This window comes from Mastigoproctus giganteus, chromosome 8, assembly GCF_048544385.1.
Source record: "Mastigoproctus giganteus isolate SK-2022 chromosome 8, ASM4854438v1, whole genome shotgun sequence".
Classification (NCBI taxonomy): Eukaryota; Metazoa; Arthropoda; class Arachnida; order Uropygi; family Thelyphonidae; genus Mastigoproctus; species Mastigoproctus giganteus.
The window spans coordinates 31,307,522-31,329,519 of NC_143582.1; the positions used below are offsets into that span (position 1 = coordinate 31,307,522).

At 35.5% G+C, this 21,998-nt stretch overlaps 1 protein-coding gene across 1 annotated transcript in view; it reads left to right on the plus strand.

The window, feature by feature from the left end:
* Positions 1–21,998, plus strand: part of LOC150081409 (kielin/chordin-like protein) — a 572,736-nt gene that overhangs the window by 479,964 nt on the left and 70,774 nt on the right. Inside the window, exons 22-24 of the mRNA XM_090380194.1 lie at positions 2,803–2,985; positions 7,509–7,721; positions 14,886–15,083. Of these exons, the coding sequence (XP_090236320.1) occupies positions 2,803–2,985; positions 7,509–7,721; positions 14,886–15,083 (594 nt within the window). The remainder of the gene's footprint in view (positions 1–2,802; positions 2,986–7,508; positions 7,722–14,885; positions 15,084–21,998) is intronic.

A 21,998-nucleotide genomic window follows, 5' to 3' on the forward strand; every position in this document is an offset into this window, starting at 1 on the left:
TCTGTGTTTGCCTGCCTAACCTCCTTTGTGACTTGATTACAGACTTATATGTATTTCATGCCTTTTTTCTTCTCTGCTACATGTCTCATTAGTTCATCTGACATCCATTAGGCCTAAATCTTGAACAATATTTCTTAGTTGGTATGTAAAGCCTAGTAGCTTCCAAGATGGGAAGCATTCAAAATGGGAAGCATTCAAAGAATTGAATGCTTCCCATTTTGAATTTGCTGTTGGTAACATCATCAGTTGGTCCCAACGTATAGAATTTAAATACTGTCTCAGACCTCTGTAGTCGCCTTTATGAAAGCAAAAACTCTTCCCTTTACCCTTGATGGTAGTTACCTCTTTAACTAAATCCCACTTCAGCACACTGTGATCACTGCCACTTAGTGGTTCCTTTATCTGTAGATTCTTAATGCATGAAGAATCACTACTGATAATCAGATCAAGAGTATTACTCCCTCTAGTTGCCTCCCGAACATTCTGATGTAGAAAAAAATCATTGAATAAATCCACAAAAGCCTTGCTAGTGTGTGACTGACCAACCCACAAATTCCAGTCAGTATCTGGAAATTAAAATCCCCCATTATAAAACTCTCTGATTTACTGGCCCACTCTATTACCCTGTACAGTTTCTTATTATGCTCATCAGAGTCATTAGTCCTATAGTACACTCCTACTCTCAATTTTGATCTCCCAATGCTTATGTCACACCAAACTGACTCGACACTGCACTGTCCAGTGATGTCGACTGGCTTCACTTCCTTGTATTTTATGTGTTTCTTAACTAATAGCATAACCCCTCCTTCCTTCCTATCCTGTCTATCCTTCTTGTACACATTGTACTCTCCAAATTTCAGTTCTGCATTCCTTATATCTTTGTGGCACCACGTCTCTGATATTCCAACAATATCTGCCTTTGATGTTTTGACCAACACCTCAAATTCATCAAATTTATTTACCAAACTTCTAGCATTGGTGTACACGCAAGTATACATGCACCTGTTCCTATTCTTAGCTACCCTAACACAACCCATGTGTTTACTTGTACCACACTGACTCCAAGCAGTCTCTGAAATCCCATGCATCTTGCTTTCCAGGCTGCTGCTGCTCATTCCAATAGAAGCAGTGCAAGAATCATTTTCACCTCTGCCCTCAGCTACTGTTAATCTATTAGTCCGTGTATCCCCCCTCAAGCTAGCAGTTTTCCGACCCACCTAACACTGCCTTGATAGCATTAGCAAGTTGAAAGCAAATTCATTGTATTTATAAACTGTGCTAAATATAAATTTATTTAAACTGTAAGAAGATAAGGAGAAAAATTACAGTCTTTGTTTCAATTATTATTTTCTAATACGAACTGAAAAATTTATATAAGTACCCAATTTGTTATATAACAGGAGTTTATAACTAAAATCATGATTTACTTTCTTCTGAAATGAAAAAAAAAAAAGTGTCTCACTCACACTGAAGCCCTTTTTATATAAAAATTTTTAAAACATTCAAACATATCATGAAACAAATCAGCCTTTGGAAATCTGAAAATTATTTTTGTTGAATAAACTTATTGACTACCACTGCAGCTTACAAAAATTATTAATTTAAAATTTTTGTGAATTAAATATGTTCCACTGAAAAAAATCATGTGAAAGGAGAGATTAGGTGAAACAATGACACAATAACTTTCTGAACAGTCTATTTTTATTATTATAATATATTTAAAAATATATATTTACAATACTTATTTTCCACTTTTAAAAATAAAAATTCATTTTTTACTATTTCAGTCACCATTTCTGGCCGAGACCTCAAACTCCAATAAACCTTACTACTTTTTCTGCAGTCAAATGAATTATATTTTCACTTGAACAAAATTCTTCCTTTTCAAAAAAAAAAAAAAAAATTCTGATTCATGTCACAACAATGGGCCTTACATGCAGAAGTTTTCTCATGCCAACAAAGAAGATGGAGTTGCAGATTTTTCTAAATTATTTTACAAAACTATATATCTTACTTTGGTCCAGGGCTGTTTGTTTGTTTGTTATTTGGTTTTTAGGAGCATTAGCAACTAAGGCCATATATTGCTCCGGGGATATGCGGTGGTCGTTCCCTGACTTTTCCGCATCCTCCGTATTTGGTGGTCACAGGCTTGAATCCGGGTCTAATCAAGAAGCGTGTGCTATGCACTGCTGCTCCTGCCCACCTGGCTATGGAGGCACCAGGGTCCAGGGCTGTGCAAGAGGGAGTAGAAATGTACTGGATGCAAAGCATCTGGTTCCTGACATAAGAGAGTCTAAAACTTTTGTTTAATAGTAATAAAATGTAGTAATAACAAAAGGTAAGGAACTTCCAAAACCAACTATTGAATCAGGCTGAAGGATACCATTGCACAATTCCTCGCTGTCCAAAGAATTATAGAAAAATTTATAATCAGATATGAATAAAAGAAGTTTTTTAAGTGTAAGAACTTTCAAAATTTACTTCAAGAAATGAAATCATCGTCATGAGACAATAATTTCATTTCTTGAAGCATTGAAAGTTCAGTAATAGTAGTAGTAATAGTTAATAAGTGTATTCAACTGACGTTTTCTCTTTTCTTATTTTTTTTTCACGAAAAATGTACTCTCCAAAGTTACATCTAAGGCAGTTGCTTCATTGCTACAGTATCCCTGTGGTACTCTTCAAGAATGTTATAAAGACGTTTTACTGTGTGTGTGGGTTTGCATGCTACAATTAACAGATGCTCACGTATATATATGTATATAAATGTATCAACTTTTGTTTTTTTTTTTTAACTTTCAGATGATTATATGTGCCCGTTGTCTCCATGTGATGGATACAATTGTACCTTAGTACTAGGAGATAATAACTGTCCCCTTTGCAAGTGCCTATATCCATGCCAACCAGCTGATTGTCCAGGTTGTGAACAAGATTTGGAAACATTTGCTCCCATTTGTCCCTGCAAATGCAAGGATTTATCCATTGGTGCGATGCTAAGATATTTTACTCAGATTTTATTATTTTTGATATGTTTGTATTTTTTAATGTTGAAAGTATGAAAATCATTTTGTTTTTAATGCTTTTTAAAATTTCTATATTATGACTAACAACATTGTTTTGTTGTGTTCCATTATATGTATTAACATATAAAACCACTGCTCCACATATAAGGTGATGGATTTTTATCTTAGGTCATACATGTTTTGTATTATAAAAACTTCCTTCAGAAATCTGAATGAAACTTGATTTGTTGTAAAAAGGAAAATAGTTTGCAACTTCACATATCTGGGTTATTATTTTATAATAGTTTTATAAAGTTTTTAAATCAGTCAATCTAGATAGTTTGAGTCCAAAGCTTATAGGTTAGTACATAGAAAATATTTTTAATTATGGTATGTATGCTATTCCCAAGCTTTAGCTTTTTTCCCTTTTGTTTTTACCAGTGGCTAACAGTAGTCAGTTACCAGTTTCCAGTTTTGAGTTATCCATTTTGAGTTAAACTTTGTTCTTCTGATGACATTATGTTTAATTTTATTATGAGAAATTATTAGAAAAAACATCTTGCCTGTGTTGGTTTATTCTTCATCTTTTTCTCCCTTTGTGTGTTTCTAAACTAGAATGCTTGAAAATAACAACTTAATATATTAAAATGAACAAAGGCTCTATTTAATTATGTGTGATTTTTTTGTTATGTTATATGTTATTTTTTTTACCTTGAAGTTGACAATGTGATGAAGAGTGAAAGACAAAATTAAAATTTAAATGAATTAAAAATAATTCTCCAAAAGAAAGTGTGCACCTTCTCTAAGATTCATCATTTAAAAAGTTTCAAAAAATGATATGTGCATCAAGCTGTACACGAGTGGAGGTTTCTTCCAAATGAAATTTAAACAACAAATTTTTACCACATCTTATTTAACCAGAGAGTGCTGTGTGTATGCACATGCATGCATGTGCACACTATTTATTACAGTGGTCTCACTTGATCATTTTTACAATAGGTGGCAGTGAGTTGTCATTTGAAGGCTTCATGTTCAAGCTACCAGTGTCTTTAAGTTATTCACTTAACCTGACATAGTTGATTGGGTCAGTATGGGAATGCAATAATACACGTGTCTGAATTGACCATGGTGCAAGTGGTGCTCACATTACCACTAAATAGAGTTAATGAGTTTTTTGCCAAAAAATGATTAGTTGTAAATTCCTCTGACCTATGTGGTTATACCAGAGTATAAACAGAGCATTTTCTAAAAACTTTTGTAATAACAATCCTTACAGAAAGTGTGCACATTCTTTTTAGTTTATTTCAATTTTAATTTTATTTTTTGCTTTTCATCATCTTGTCATCTTCACACACAAAAAATTATGTATGGAGTCTTTGCTAATCTTGATGTTATTTGTAATAAATAAAATTAATTACAAAAGTGATTAATTAAATTAATTAATTAATTAATAGTAATTAATTACAAAAGTATTAAATTTTAGTAATTGATTCAAAGTTACTATTCATAACTTTGAATCAATTGCTAAAAAAAATTGCATCAATCAATAAACAGGTAGGAAATAGATGCAGTCCTCTACATGAGGTCTCTTTCTATCTATTTCATCAAACTTCACTAAGAGATAAATAAGATGTTTATTTACTGCCGAGTTTAAAATTATAACATCAACATAAGAGAGAAGACTATCGTAAAGGAATAACAGATGTTCATTAACTAAATATAAATCAGAAATTGTTATTTAGGTTATTATACAGTTCTCCTTGATGCATGACAGAATAGAATCATGTAGTTCACTGTATACCAAATTCAGACTTTGATATACATGCACACTTCTTATATCATAATTAGAAGATGATAAAAGTATAGAAAATTATGACCTTTGATGTGTTTTTATAGTTTCTGCTGTTGATTACCTGGTCTTGGATGGCCAGCATGAATCCTTCAGTCTCGGGGAAGAGTGTCCCACTTGTGAGCAATGTTATCGATGTGATCTTGATGGAGGTCGTTGTAGTGTCTGCCATGGAGTGTCTTCTTTGCCCATCTTTCTAACTTCGTTTCTTGTGCCGTCTGGGTGGGAGGGGGTTCCTCGCTTAGGTTGAGTGGATTATACCACTTATCTATCTTCCTTATGGCCTGGTGGAGTGGTGCTGTGTTGTTCTCGAAGTAATCCTTCAGGTTAACTATCGCTGTTTTCTGTTGTTCTATCAGGTCTATCAGGCCCCTTCCTCCTTCTTTCCGAGCTATTGTTAGTCTCTCCACTGCTGACTTCGGGTGGTGTTGGTGGCTCTTGGTCATCATGGTCTTTGTCTTTCGCATGATATCTTCTAGCTCGATGTTAGACCAATATATGACCCCAAAGGTGTATGTTAGTACTGGAGCTGCATAGGTGTTTATGGCTTTAACCGTGTTCCCTCCGCTCAATTTTGCTTTCAGCAGGCTTCTGAGTCTCCGATGATATTTTTCGGTCAGGCACTTCTAGATTTCCTTGTACTCTAACTGCTGAGCCTGCATCATCCCTAGGTATTTGTAGGTCTCTCCTTCTGTCATTGCTTCGATCTCTTTACCAGTCAGCAGCTGGTAGTTTCAGCCAACTAATTTTCCCTGGTGCAGTGTGTGGGTTTTGCATTTGTCTAGACCAAATTCTATCCTGAATTCTTCGGTGATCCAGAGTAGTTGCTGGAGTTCCGTCTCGGTTGCCGTGTAGAGCTTGATGTCATCCATGTACATCAGGTGGGTGAGGGTGTATAGGTTCTTTCTTCCTTCTTTGAGGTTATATCCATACTTGCTGTCGTTAAGCATGGTGGATAGCGAATTGAGTGCTAGACAGAACCACAGTGGGCTCAGAGCATCTCCCTGAAAGATTCCTCTTTTAATGGGGATTGGCCTGGTTGTGATGTTTTCAACCTTAATGGTGGTACTCCATTTTGCCATTGTTGCTCCTAGGAAGTTTGTCACTATCAGATTGACCTTGTAGATCTTCAGGGTCTATTAGCCAGCTATGAGGTACGGAGTCGAAGGCCTTGCGGTAATCGATGTGGGCCGTGTAGCTTGCTCCATAACTGCAGCATCTATGTTAATTGTTCGTTGCATCCTTTGCTCCTCCACTTGCATCCTTTCTGCTGTTTGGCCATTATGTTCTGACTCTCTAAGTGGTCTGATATCTTCTTGGTTATGTAGCTGGTCAGGATCTTGTACATCATTGGGAGGCAGGTGATTGGCCTATATTTCACTGGATTTCTTGTATCTTCGTCTTTAGGCTTCTGATATGTGACTCCTTCAGTGAGAAACTTCGGGATTGTCTCTGGGTGCCTTATCATTCGAGTGAACTGCTCTGCTAGGTGCTTGTGTGTGCTGGTGAGCTTCTTGTACCAGTAGTTGTGGATGTTATCAATTCCAGGGGTTCGCCAGTTGTGGGTTTACCTGATCGACTGTTTTACTTCTTCTTCTCGAATCTCCCACTCTCTTATCTCTTGTATATGATTGGTTTTCTTCTGTTCTATTTCTATCCAGTGTGCTCTGCTGTTATGTCTTACTTCACTGCTCCAGATATTTCCCCAAAACTCTTTGATCGTCTTCTTCTCGGGTGGTCTATTTCCTGCTTTCTCATGTTCACCCAGTTTCCTGTAGAAGGCTCTTTAGCCCTCATCGAAGATTCGGTTGTTTATTTTCCTCTGGAGCTCTCTTTGTATCGGTGTAGTCTCTTGCTGAGTGTGAGAAGGTTCTGCTTTGGTGTGTCCAAGTATTCTCTGATTTCTGGTCTCATGTTTGCTGTAGACGCTGTCTGTCTTGAGGATGCTCTTCACCTTTCCAATCAATTTCTTACTTCTATTACCCTGTTGGTACTGGGTCAACTGACCTATCTTGACTCTTAATTCTTCTATCTTCTGCTGAAGTCTTCTTTCCCAATCTGGCGGTTCCTTCTGTTTTCGGTTCTTCTGCTGCTGCTCTCTTGTTTCTCTTCCATTAATCCTTTTGGCTGCTATGGCAGCACAATATACAGCTGTGTGTATATGGCCGCCAGTGTTGCACCATTGTTGTCGAGGTAATGTGGTATTATTTGCCGATTGAGGTGGTCTGTGACCCTCCACAAAGTTGTTATTATTGTTATATTACTATTATTAGCCATATGGTGCAAGGAAGCCTGCGGCTTTTGCTACACCAGCCAAAAAAAAAAATTTTCTAAGTTACCCTGAGAGAGAGAGAGAGAGAGAGAGAGAGAGAGAGAACAAGAGTCAGAAGTACAAGGGAATCACCAGGAAAGAGAAGAATGGTGATATTCAGCTCAGACCCTGTGTGTGCCAAGCCCATACTCACCAGATATGAGCCTCTGGGGTTAATTGATAACAAGGCCATATTTTAAGAAAACATTTTTTCTGCTATACTGTCTGTAACAGACAAGAAATATAAAGGCTAGATAGCATGAACAGATTTTTATAGTGATCAAAAATTTTATAGTATTGCTCTTAAAAGTCCTACTGAAAAATTATTATGTGATTTATTTTTTAGATGTGAAAAAATCTGGTGTGACTGAAAATTGCCCTCCAGTAACGTGCATTGGATATAACTGCACTGTAGAAAAGGGAGAAGATGGCTGTCCTGCATGTTCCTGTAAAAAACCATGTTCTCCTCCTAGTTGTCCTGCTGGATGTGATCCAGAAAATGAAACCCCAGCTGATCGTTGTCCTGGTTGTGTCTGTAAGCTTTCACGCTCACAAAGAGGTAAACTATCAGAAATAATAGTAATAATACACTAATTATTTTGTCTTTTTAAATTTCATATACAAAACTTTATAAATAATTGAATATCCACAATCTTTAAAGTTTATTTGTAGAGATATCAGTGCAGACCTTAATTTAATTTATATAGCATTAGAACAAAGGCTAGAGTTGATTTATCAGCCAGCAAGTGAATGTGAGTCATATAAGTATGGCTATCTGCTCATCATTAGAGTTTTGTTCCATACAGTAATCCCTGTTTTGGCCATCTGTGAATTTCTGTTCATTAGGAATAAATAGCAGTATGCCCTTCCTCTTAAAGATAAAAATTACTATTTATTTGTGGTGTGAGGCTGAGGCAACTCATGATGATTTTCTTCAATATATCACATGGTTTCATGGTTAGGGAAAAACTTTGGGTTGGGATGTCAGAGGGATTTGTGATTTCTCACTGAGTTCCATAATATCACAGCAAGCATACAAGCTATTTGCAGAACATGTACAGCATGGCTCAGACACAGCATGGTTTTGTTAAGGGGGGAAGTCTTGCCTGACCAATTTGATTGGATACTATGATGCAGTCACAAATGAACTGGATGCAGGGAATAACCTTGATATCATATATTTGGATCTTAGAAAGGCTTTTGATACTGTTGCACAAAGAAGACTGCTGCACAAATTGCAGCAGTGTGGCATTAGGGACAAATTGCTGCTATGGATAAAGGGATGGATGAGTTAGTGGACTAACGTTATTAGTCCTGCTCTCCGTGGACTAACATTATTAGTGGAGTCTCTCAGGGTTCAGTGTTGTTTTTTGTATTTATAAATGATATTGATGATGGTATATCAGGCTTAATGTCCAAGTTTCCAGACAATATGAAGATTGGCAGGGTTGTTAATGACACTAATGACATTCTTTTCTAGATCCTGTTGCTGCTGCAACAGGATCTAGAAAAGTTGAGCAGATGGGCTGAGAGGTGGCAAATGAAGTTTAACATTTACAAATGTAAAGTACTACATATAGGAAGCAGTAACCCCAGAGTAACGTATCAACTCTGTGGTACTACACTGACAGTGGTAGAGAATGAAAAGGATCTGGGGGTAATTGTGCAGGCAGATTTGAAGTTTTCTGAGCAGTGCAGACAACTCATGATGATTTTCTTCACTATATCACATGGTTTCATGGTTAGGGAAAAACTTTGGGTTGGGATGTCAGAGGGGTTTGTAATTTGAGAAAAGGACCCCCAGGTCCTTTTCATTCTCTACCACTGTCAGTGTAGTACCGCAGACTGTCTGCAAGAGTAGCTCATGGTGTCTTGTCAATGATATACAGGAATTATTTCTAGCAGGGATAAGGAGGTGATTATCCCCTTGTATAAAGCAATGGTCAGGCCACACCTTGAGTACTGTATACAGGTATGGAGGCCTCATTTTAAGAAGGACGTAGAGCTGTTGGAATGAGTACAGAGAAGGGTTGCTCTTACAAAGGAAGGCTTAAGTTTTGCAGATTATAGTGTCTGGAAACTAGGCACCTGCGAGGTGATCTGATTGAGGTGTATAACGCCTTGAATGGTTTAAGCATGCTCAATGCTGATGAGATTCTTCCTCTTGCTCAGAATAATCACCTGAGAGGGCATAAATTCAAATTGAGGAAAGACAGTTGTAGGATAGATGTGCAGAAGTTTGTCTTTAGCCAGTGGGTAGTTGATTGGTGGAACAGACTTCCAGCTTTTGTTGTGGAAGTTAATAGCCTAAATAAATTTAAGGCTGAGCTGGATAGGTATTTGGAACGAATGGAGGGGTGAAATGGAAGTGGGTTGTTTTTTGGCTAATGCTGCATAAGCTTGCTTTCTTGCATTGTATGCCTCTACTAATGCTAATGCTAAAATAATGATCCTAATACATTGATATTTTAGGACAAATTCATATCAGCACCTATTACAAAAGAGGCCTTGGAAGGGTGTCAGGAATAGATATAATATAAAAGTCCTTGCAACAACCAAACTAAACAGCAAATAAAAATTTTAATAAAAGAACAAGTAGCAAGTAAATATATAAAATAAACAAAATGGGATAGCAAATATACCGATAAAACTGATTTTTTTTTAATATATTTAATTGCTTTTAAAAGTTTTGCTTTAGTCTCTTGTTGCAAGAATGTTTATATTGTATCACTTAGATCACTGCATGTTAATAAGGATCACCATCTGCATCCAGTCATATGAGTATTTCAGAAAGGTCCAAAATAGAAATGCAGTGAAAAAGCCCATGTTTTTAAAACTACCTAGATTACTTCATTTTCATAATAATTATTAACTACACTGCTGTATCAATATTTGAGCAATTCAACATGTAACATTGGATTGGTTGCGTATATGGTCCAAAAAATGTCAACTAAAGTTTAATGCTTTAGAATGTATTGTTATACATTTGGGAACCAGCAATTCTGCAGTCATAAGCCAGAGAGGAAGGGGAGTTATAAATGGTTCAAGATAAAAAAAGAATTAGCTGTTATGATTCAGTCTAATATAATTTTCCATATTGTGTGAACAAGCAGTTAGGAAAACGAGTGCCATCCTGTTTATGATTTGTAGGACATTTGCTAATAGGGATAAGGACATCATTAGCTCTCTGTACACTTTACTACATTTGAAATGTGTATTCAGGTCTGGAGACTGTGCTGAAAAAAAAAAAAAAAAGGACAAACAAAGAAAGGTGATCACACTAATGAAGGCTGATCGATGCACATAAGAGAGTTAGATGCAGACTGCAACATGTGAAGATATGTAAGAGGAGATCTGATTGAATTTTATTAAGTGCTAAAGGAGTTGAGTAAGGGATTGAGGAGTGTGTTCTTCCCTGTTTGTTATTTGGTTTTTAGGAGCATTAGCAACTAAGGCCATATTGCTCCGGGATATGCGGTGGTCATTCCCTGACCTTTCCGCATCCTCCATATTTGGTGGTGATGAGCTCGAACCCTGGTCTAATCAAGAAGTGTGTGTGCTACGCACTGCTGCTCCTTCCCACCTGGCTACGGAGGCGGAACTGTTGAACTGTTGTTGTTTTGGAGCATTAGCAACTAAGGCCATATTGCTCAGGAATATGCGGTGGTCATTCCCTGACCTTTCCGCATCCTCCGTATTTGGTGGTGACGGGCTCGAACCCCGGTCTAATCAAGAAGCGTGTGCTACGCACTGCTGCTCCTTCCCACCTGGCTACGGAGGTGCCATTTCAACGGAGGCGGCATTCTTCCTTGTAGATAAGACATGAATGACAGGAAAAGTATAAGATCTCAGGGAATAACAGAAGATTGGGCCTTATGAAGTTTACCAATGAGCAGCGGGTTGCTGGGCAGCGGCAAATTTTATATTAAATATAAAATTTGCCGCTCAAAGTAGTATAGTCTGAATAAATCAGAGCAGAATTTGATAGTTACCTTGTGGGAATGGTAATAGTATGAATATTATGTTTTATTTTATTTTCATTTTATTTTATATTTAATTTGGTTTTTTTGGTTGATGCAGAAAGAGTTTGCTTCTTTGCATCATTTGGCCTTACTAATACTATTGCTATTTCAGGGTCTTTCTAGTACAAAATAAAACCACAGGGGAGACCTATTGTCGTCGTTTAAACTGCAGTGTATATATTAATAAAATTTTTGTCATTTTTACATAGGAATAAAAAAGTTTTGGCCTTGGTCTCCTTACAGTTACCCTGATAATGAATAATTATTCATTATGAAAATTCAGAATAGTAAATTTATAAAATAATTCATATGAATTATTTTTTGAGGTCATAATTATTTCATGATGAATTATTTCATATTATGAAGTAGTACCCACTAATTTTTTTACAATGAAATTAGAAAAATTTTCATGTGTAACAATTTATTATTTTCTCATATAAAGTTCTCAAGTGTAATACTTCTAGGCTCTATTTCAATTCTGGGAAGTAAACCTGGAATATTATTATTATTAATGGATAAATAAAAAACTATTTTGTGTTTTTTATTGAATTCTTAAAATTATTTGAAATACTTAAAAATGTGAATTAATTAGTAGCTGAAAAGTACTAATCATTCAATATTTAAGTGTGAATGTCATATAATATTATATATTATAGCCACAACTTACACATTAATTTTATTTATCAGTAAAATTGCTTTTCTGCTATACTGTTTTTTTATACTGGAGAGACCTTGAATTTTAATATATATTAATGCAATATATTAAATAAACTTTAATTTTATTAAAATTAAAATTTTTGCCTAATTATATTGTGAATAGATGAGTCTGTAAGGAACTGGTATTTCATGTTATCAAGTCATGCTGTGTTTCTCATATGGTAAAAAAAAAACATTGACAAGTCAGTAACAATGGCTCCAATTATTGTGGTGCCATTTTAAAAAATCTAACTTATATCCCGATTGTCAAAACTTGTATTTTATTTCATGTGATATGAAGTATCAAGTATCTCAGTATCATAGATATATATTATTTGAAAATCCTGGGGTACTTTTTTAAATTATTGCAAAAATAATGTTTCATCAACTATAAAAAATTTCACCAAACTACATTGCTTATTTTATGGCTTTTTTCTGGGAATTGATTCCTAGACATTTTGAATTCTGCTGATAATGATTGAAGCCAGGTATAATGGTTATGTTCCCTTCCTGATGCTATCCGAAAGTAATCTCAGCTTATCTTATCTCAGCATATGTAGTACTCTGAATATTGTTTGTTTGTGTGTGTGTGTGTGTGTGTGTGTGTGTGTGTGTGTGTGTGTGTGTGTGTGTGTGTGTGTTTTCTATATCTTGTTTGAGAGATGAAAACCAAAGCATTTATTTTTCTAGGAAAGCCTCATCACCAGGGCTCAACAAACATGATCATAATGACTAATATTTTACAGATCAGTCTAGTGGCTGCAAGGTTGAACTACCAGTTATTCATTTTATGATCACTGTAGTTGTATCTTGAAAGGGCAATGGTACAGATGATGGACTTGTAGTATGCTAAACTATTGACAGCATTATTTTACAGAATGAATCTTATTGGTTGAAGGAATGTGGCACAAAGAATAATAACCCAACCAATCATAACTGGCTTTCATTAGGATAGTGAAAAAATTAAAGTTACCTGGCAAGCATTTTGTAATTAGTTTCTTATTCAACATTAATAGCAACCTTATCCTTTTTTAATTGATCAGCAGAAAAAATGAATAAATATTTTAAAGTTTTTCATTTGTGAAAACATACTGTTTATCTTATGGAGCTTTGTTCTCATGCACGATTGTTGTTAGTTAGGTGTTTGTAACTTGGAAGTGATTCAGCAATTTAACATCTCTTATGCATTTTGATTTGTGTTGATTTCATATATTGTAATAGTTAAATATCACTTATAATAAATTTAAGTATACATAAAAGTTAATCACATAAATAAATTAAAACCCTTTATGTTCACAGAATTTAATTGGGCCGACAGAGTATAAATGGGCCAACCATTGTTGAGAAAGGTTCATTGGTATTGGCTGCTTTGGGAAATTGGTATTATATGAATTTAATGACAACAAGATATTTTCACTTGATCACATCACTCAAGTTTACTACATATTGCCTGTTCCAGAAGGCTTTTTTTAGTGTACCATCCCCATTTCCTCAAGCTGCTGAACAGCTTTTGATAGTAGAAACTAGATCGTAAACAAATTTTTCAAGGCCTCCTTATTGCCATGTCCTGAGACAAACTAATGTAGAAACTCAAAATTGAACCTGTGACTCTGTTGTCAGTTACAAATATGATACCCCACTTGTCAACTTGTAGTCTCCCTTATTTATTGTCAATGTTTTGTCATACTCTGTTCAGTCAATTAGTATTAGTAGTGGCAAATGATACAAGAAAACAAGCTTATAAAACATCAGCCAAAAAAAAAAAAACCTACAAAATTCCTGAGAACTTGGGTAATCCTTCAATATGATTATTTCCAATGAAATTTAGGCTTCTGTAACGTTAACAGGACTTTCAAATATTAACAAGTATGGCTTTCTTATTAGTTGAATAAGAAATTTATTTCTGAATTTGAAATAATGAATACGACATTTTTTCCTAGACCAACTTGCTCAGCATAATGATGACAGATTTTTGAATTCTTAGAAAATTATACATTCCTAACCATTGGATTAAATTTTGCATTTTAATTGAGTGAAATGCAAATTACTATGATAAGTTACCAAACCTTATTTAGTCTATTAGTAAAAGGTTTCATTTCTGTTTATAAAATGAATTTTATATTCTTAAATTGTACATAACTTTTGCTATTGCTAAGGACATAAAAGTTAGCATGTCATATTTGGTCCCTTATTTCTTTTATTTAATAAAGTATCTTTTTAATTTACTTTTCATTTATGTCAATCTGAATCTTGATAATTTTTACCTTCCAATTATTAAATGTATAGTTTTATTTCAATGTATCCATTGTTATCTCTGATTTTTTAATTTTCTCAGAGTTTATATCAATATTGTATTTTTGAATACTGATATAGAACTTGATTCTATTTTTAGTTTATTTAATGTAAACTGTCTCACATAGAGTTTAATTAGATTAATTTGTAAGTTATTTTTTTTTCTCATAGAGGAAATTATAAATGTTCTTAAATAAATGCCCATTTTCTTTAATCATGAGTTTTCCTTTATGTTTAACTCAGTTTAATGGCAATTTGCACATTTGCTTTCTTGTAATATCATAAAGAGGAGAAACCTGATAACTGACTTACTGTATGTGTGCGAACTCCCTTCTGAGCTTGCTTTTGTTCTCACCTGATTTTTAAGGTGAGAAATCTGCACAGGTGTTGTAAGATCTTGAAACTGATTTTTTTAATTATACTCTGATATGTTTTTTAGGATTTCTGATTTTATGTTAGAGATCATCAGAATAATTATTTCTCTTGCATAAATAGTAATGCAAATGAGTATTATAATGTATTTAACAGAAGAAGCATATTTTAACTACTGATATGGCTAGAGGTTTTAAATTGGTTAAGAACTGTGCCTGTAAAAATGGCAAAATTATATTGGAATACAGTATTTGGCTTTGCAACAAAGTAATATTTTACTTGTTTAATATATTGGAAAATAATTACCAAATTGTTATAAAAATGTATTGCTGATTTTTTAGACACCAGTAAGGGGTGCCCACCACCCACTTGTGTTGGTTACAATTGCAATGTTTTTGAGGAAGAGAATGGTTGTCAGGCCTGTGTTTGTGAATCCCCATGCATGCGTCCGCAGTGTCCTCCCAAGTGTGAAGTAGAAAAAGATGTACCTCAAGGCCGTTGTCCTGGATGTGTCTGCAAAATAGGAACTGTTTCTACTGGTTAGTCTGGCTGTGCAAAAGTAGCAGCTGAAACCTCTTATCAAGAGAAGTAGAAAAACATTTTGTTACTATCATTTTACTTTACTAACAAGAAAACATTTTGCAGTTTGACAACTGCCATGATTATTTGTTTTTCATAATTTCTTTTAATACCAGGGAATACCTTTGATTGGTGTTTTGGTATTTTTTCTGTCATGCACATAAATCTTAAAAAAAAAAAAAAAAGTAAACAGGTTGTAAACTACCCTATCAATCATGTAATTTTGGTGGATGGCATATTTCTTTCTTTCTCTCCTGCCTTTCAGGATGGTATCTGCATTATAACATATAAGCATCTGTTTCATAAAGTGTTCTTAATGAATATGCTAAACTTCATTTAGCATATTCATTAACTATTTTGTTTTTTAATGTTCTTGAAAACAAAATTCTAATTGATATCCCTCTATTGCTTTTTAATTTAAAATCCATAAAAAATCAAAGGAACAGAATTTTATCATATTTAAGTATATTTATTAAATTGACTAAGCGTTATAATTATTTCATTATATAGATTCTATTTATTAAAAGGATAAAATATAATGGGGCTTAATTGTTTTAATTCTTTTATTCTGATAATGTTATTTTATTTAAAATATTGTCAATATCTTCATATATTATTAGCTATATCATATATCATATATTATTATATAATATTAGCCCATCTGCATGGGGGAATGCATGGCACGTGCATTGAAAAAAAGTTATCCCAGTATTTTTTAAACCTTTCCTATGATAATAATGAAAAGTAGTACAAGAACACTTTATGTTATGAAGAACAAGATTTTAATCATTTGTAGTAATAGACACAAGATATAGTTTAATATAATCATATATACATACTTTTCTAGAAAGTTCTTGTAGTCAGCAGTGAGAGTAATGCTATCAGATTGGATGTGCCTTCTCTGTATACTCGATCCAGCAGCTCTACATCTTTCCTAAAATTAGACCCCCAGACCCGTATACAGTACTCAAGGTGTGGCCTGACCATTACCTTATACAAGGGGACAATCACCTTCTTATCCCTGCTAGCAAAATTTCTGTATATCATTGACAAAACACCATGAGCTACTCTTGCAACCTTTTTGCAGTGTTCAGAATGCTTCATATCTGACTGCATAATTACCACCAGGTCCTTTTCATTCTCCACTACCCTGAGGGTGCCTCCATAGCCAGATGGACAGAAGCAGCAGTGCATAGCACATGCTTCTTGATTAGACCGGGGTTCGAGCCCATGCCCACCAAATATGGAAGATGCAGAAAGGTCAGGGAATGACCACCGCATATCCCTGGAGCAATATGGCCTTAGTTGCTAATGCTCCTAAAAACCAAATAACAAACAAACTACCCTGAGTGTAGTACCACCCAATTGATACGTTACTCTGGGGTTACCTGCTACTCATATATCATCTTTTAAGGGCACAAAGGGTGATATTGTTGTATACGTTGGGACCTAGTGCATACAATCAATAAAATATTATTGATAATTTATCAATAAATGAAAGTCAAGTATCGTATAATTATCGCGCTAATTTATCGATAATTTCAGGTCACTTATGGATTTTTTTTAAGTTTATGCTAAATAAACAACTTTTCTCTTGCAAATGAGATTTATTAGTAATAGAAAATGTTGTTTTGTTTTGCCCTCTACAGGGCCTCTAGCTCTTAGTTACTCGTGCTACTTATGCCACATGAGGTGGTCTCTTTATTATAATTTATCTAATTTATTTCAATTCTGTGATTTTGTTTCAATTTCTGTCATTTATCTAATCGATTTCAGTTCTGCACTATAAGGAATGCTGCAGCACTTCAATATTACTTAGAGGTTCTTGTAGAGGCTTGTTCTCAGTTTACTGATTCTGTAAAAATTGGTCTAATTAGTAATTGATCAAACCACAAAAGTGTAAGATTTGGCTGAAGTGCCACAAATTTAATTATTCATAATGTGGAGACATATGAAGTGTGGTTATTTTTCACTCAAAACGTTTTCTTCACACAGTATATAATTAAATTACTTTTTTTTTTTATATAGGCCTAATAATGCTAAGAAAGTCAAATGCTTGGAACTAATTTACCAAGTCTAGTAGTGTTGAAGCTAAGTGTAACATATGCAACAAAACATTAAAATGTGCTGGAACCCACAACAACAGGATTAGCCTTTCACATAAAGAATGTTCACCATATAAATTTTTTTTGATAATTATTAGTATTTCGGAATATTATTAAAATATGTGACCATAGATTTGTGGTTGAAATAAGGAACTTTAAAATGAGAAGCAAAGTACTTCTAGTAGTCAATTGTGGTCGATGAAAATGAACACAATATTGTAACACTTCAAAGTGAGGATGAACAATCGCAGCCTTTTGTTCCTCAAAAATTTGAAGTGAAAAAATGAATAAAAGACCAAAACAAAAGTATAATGACAGTTATTTGAATTTCAGCTTTACATATGTTGGAAATAAAGATGCTTCTGATGCACAGTGCGTCATATGTAATAAAATATTAGCAAAGCAAACAGTTCTTTGGCTCCCACTAAACTTGTGTTTTGTAAGTGTTTTGTGAATATGTTGTGAGATGAAAAGTGTTTTGTGACTAAAAAGTTAGGGAAACACTGTTCTATACAGTATGATCAACTGATGATGTTACCAATGGTGAATTCTAAATGGGAAGCCTTTAGGGACTTAATCTTGGCTTTTCATATCAACTAAGAAATACTGCTCAAGGTTTAGGCCTAAATGGATATTAGATGAACTAATATGGCTCGTAACAGAGAAGAAAAATGCATGAGATGCATATAAATTATCAGGCAACACAGAAGCCTATTGCAGATATAAGCTTGTCTGTAATCAAGTCAGAAAGGAGTTTAGGCAGGCAAGTGCAGATTATGAGAAATCTTTGGCAAAGCATGCAAAGAATTCTTTACTTATATACATTTTTAAAGGAAAGGGGATGAATCAGATTGGTCCACTTGATATCAGTGGCTTGATATCAGATAGCTGCTAAACTAAATGAGTATTTTGCATCTACATTCACATGTGAGGATTTATTCAAGGAGGAGAGGGCAAGATGTTTATCAAACTCTAAAAGGGAGTTAAGTGATTTTGTAATAACTGAGAGCAAAGTGGAGAAGAAATTGTTGAAGTTAAACATAAGAAAGGGACCTAGGGTGGATGGGATCTATACAGTTATATTAAAGAAGGCAGCAAAGGAAGTAAGCAAACCCTTAGCAATAATTATGAACGCATCCTAGGACTCAGGGGAGGACCATGTGGACTGGAGATGTGGAGATGTCCCCAATTCACAAAGGAGGAGCAAAGGGTGACATGGGTAATTACAGAACTGTTAGTCTAACTTCTGTTCCAGGAAAAATAAGGGTGTCACTGGTTAAGGAAGTGATGCAGGATTATCTAGACAAGACTGCAGTTATAGTTCAGACACAGCATGGTTTTGTTAAGGTGAAGTCTTGTCTGACAAATTTGATTGGACACTGTAATGTGGTTACAAAGGAATTGGATGCAAAGAATAATTTTGATATCATATACTTGGATTTTAGGAACGCTTTTGATACTGTGGCATATGGAAGACTACTATACAAATTAGAGCAGTAAGGCATTAAGGGCAAGTTGCTACAATGGATACAAGGGTGGTTTACTGGGAGAAGACAGAGAGTGGTTGTCAATTTTTTTTTTTTTTTTGGTAGTTGTTGGCTCATCGGCTTCTGTGGCCATAATGCACCTCCCAAGGTTTTTGCAGTACTTTGATCCAAGCCCGAGGCGGGATTTGAACCCACAACCTTGGGGTTGCCAGGCAGGCACTTTACCCACCCGTCTAGCCCGGTCGGCATGGTTGTCAATGGACACTGCCCTTCATGGACTAATGTTATTAATGGAGTCCCCCTGGGTTCAGTGCTGCACCCATTGTTGTTTTCAGTATTTATCAATGATATTGATGAAGGTATATTAGGGTTAATTTCTAAGTATGCAGATGATACGAAGGTTGGCAGGGTTGTTAATGACAGTAATGATATTATGCTACTGCAACAAAATCTGGAAAAGTTGAGCAAATGGGCTAAGAGGTGGCAACTAAAGTTTAACATTAACAAATGTAAAGTACTGCATATGGGTAGCAGTAACCACAGAGTAATGTATGAACTGCGTGGTACTACACTCAAGGTAGTGGAGAATGAAAAAAGGCATGGGGGTAATTGTGCAGTCAGATATGAAATTTTCTAAGCAGTGCAAAAAGACTGCAAGTGTAACTCATGGTGTCTTGTCAATGATATACAGGAATTTTACTAGCAGAGATAAGGGGGTGACAGGTCTGGAGGCCTCATTTCAAGAAGAATGTAGAGCTGCTGGAACGAGTACAGAGAAGGGCAACAAGATTAGTGAATGGAACAAAGGGGTGCTCTTACGAAGAAAGGCTTAAGTTTTTCAAATTACAGTGTCTGGAGACTAGGCACCAGCGAGGTGATCTGATAGAGGGTGTATAAAGCCTTGAATGGTTTGAGCATGCTTAATGCTGATGGGATTCTTCCTCTCGCTCAGAATAATCACCTGAGAGGGCATAAATTCAAATTGAGGAAAGACAGATGTAGGATAGACGTGCGGAAATTTGCCTTTAGCCAGGGGGTGGTTGGTTGGTGGAACAGACTTCCATCCCTTGTCGTGGAAGTTGATAGCCTAAATAAGTTTAAGGCTCAGCTGGACAGGTATTTCGAACGAACAGAGGGGTGAAGTGGAAGTGTTTTTTTTTTTTTTTTTTTTGGCTGATGCTGCATAAGCTTGCTTTCTTGCATCAAATGCCTCTACTAATGCTAATGCTAAGGCAATGGTCAGGCCACATCTTGAGTACTGTATACAGTTCTGGAGGCCTCATTTTAGGAAAAGATGTAGAGCTGCTGGAACAAGTACAGTGAAGGAAAATGAGATTGGTAAGTGGAACAAAGGGTTGGTGTTACTAAGAAAGGCTTAGGTTCTCCAAATTTAAGCTTCTGGAGACTAGGCACCTGCAAGGTGATCTAATTCAAGTGTATAAGGCCTTGAATGGATTAATCAATGGGATTCATCCTCTTGCTCAGATTACTCACCTGAGGGGGCATAAATTCAAATTGAGGAAAGGCAAATTTAGAATAGATGTGCTAAAATGAATTTGGAACAAACTTCCGTCTGTTGTAGTGGAGGTCAGTAACTTAAATAAGTTCAAGGCAGAACTAGACGAACATTTGGAGTGAATGGTTGTGAAATGGTTTTTTTTTTTTTTTTTTTTTTGGTTGATGCTGTATAAGCTTGCTTTCTTGCATCATATGCCTTACTAATGCTAATGCTAATATGCAGTACTTTACATTTATCAATGTTAAACTTCAGGTGTCACCTGTCAGCCCATTTGCTCAACTTTTCCAGATCTTGTTGCAGTAGCGTACTCTCATTACGGTCATTAACAACCCTGCCAACTTTTGTATCATCTGAAAACTTAGACATTTACCCTGATATACCGTGATCACTATCATTAGTATTATTATTATTAGCCATAGGGTGCAAAGAAGCCTGAGGCTTATGCTACACCAACCAAAAAAAATTACTGAGTTACACTGAGAGCGAGAGAGACAGAGAGAGAGAGAGAGTCAGAAGTAGAAGGAAATCACCAAGAAAGAGAAGACTGGTAATATACAGCTCAGGACCCTGGGTGTGCTACTGAACTCTGGGGGATTCCACTGATAATATTAGTCCATGAAGAGCTACCGAACCCTGGGGCACTCCACTAATAATATTAGTCCATGGAGAGCAGTGTCCAGTGACCACTCTCTGTCTTCTCCCACTCAACCTTTTATCCATCGTAGCAACTTTCCCTTAATGCCATACTGCTCCAATTTGCACAGTACTCTTCCATGTGCCGCAGTATCAAAAGCTTTTCTAAAATCGAAGTATATGATATAAAAATTATTCTTTGCATCCAGTTCCTTTGTGTCCACATCACAGTATCCAATCAAATTTGTCAGACAAGACTTCCCCTTAACAAACTCATGCTGTGTCTGAACTATAACTGCAGTCTTGTCTAGATAATCCTGCATCACTTCCTTAACCAGTGACTCCATTATTTTTCCTGGAACAGAAGATAGACCAACAGGTCTGTAATTATCCGTGTCACCCTTTGATCCCCCTTTTGTGAATTTGGGACACATTTGCACATCTCCAGTCCATGGAGACCTCCCCCGAGTCCAAGGAAGCTTTCATAATTATGACTTAGGGTTTGCTTACTTCCTTTGCTGCCTCTTTTAATATAATTGGATAGATCTCATTGACCTCAGGTGCCTTTCTTATGTTTAGCGTCAACAATTTCTCCTCCACTTTGCTCTCAGTTATTACAAAATCACTTAGCTCCCTGTTAAAGTTTGATAAACTTCTGGCATTCCCTTCCTTTTAATACCTCCCTATGTGTGAATGTAGATGCAAAATACTCATTCAGTTTATCAGCTACCTGAACATGATCATCAATAGTCAAACCATCTATATTAAGTGGACCAATCTGATTCATCCCTTTCCTTCTAGAGTTTACATAAGTAAAGAACTCTTTGTTCTTTGCATCCTTTACCAAAGCTTTCTCGTAATCTGCCTACACCAGCCTAACCTCTTTTGTGACTTGATTACAGACTAGCTTATATCTGCCATAGGCTTCTGTGTCGCCTGATAATTTATATGCATCCCATGTATTCTCTTTTCTGCCACTAATCTCATTAACTCATCTGACATCCATTTAGGCCTAAACCTTGAATAGTATTTCTTAGTTGGTATGAAAAATCTAACAGCATTTTTCATAACCCCTCCTCCCTTCCTGTCCTGTCTGTCCTTTGTGTCCACACTGTACTCCCCAAATTTCAT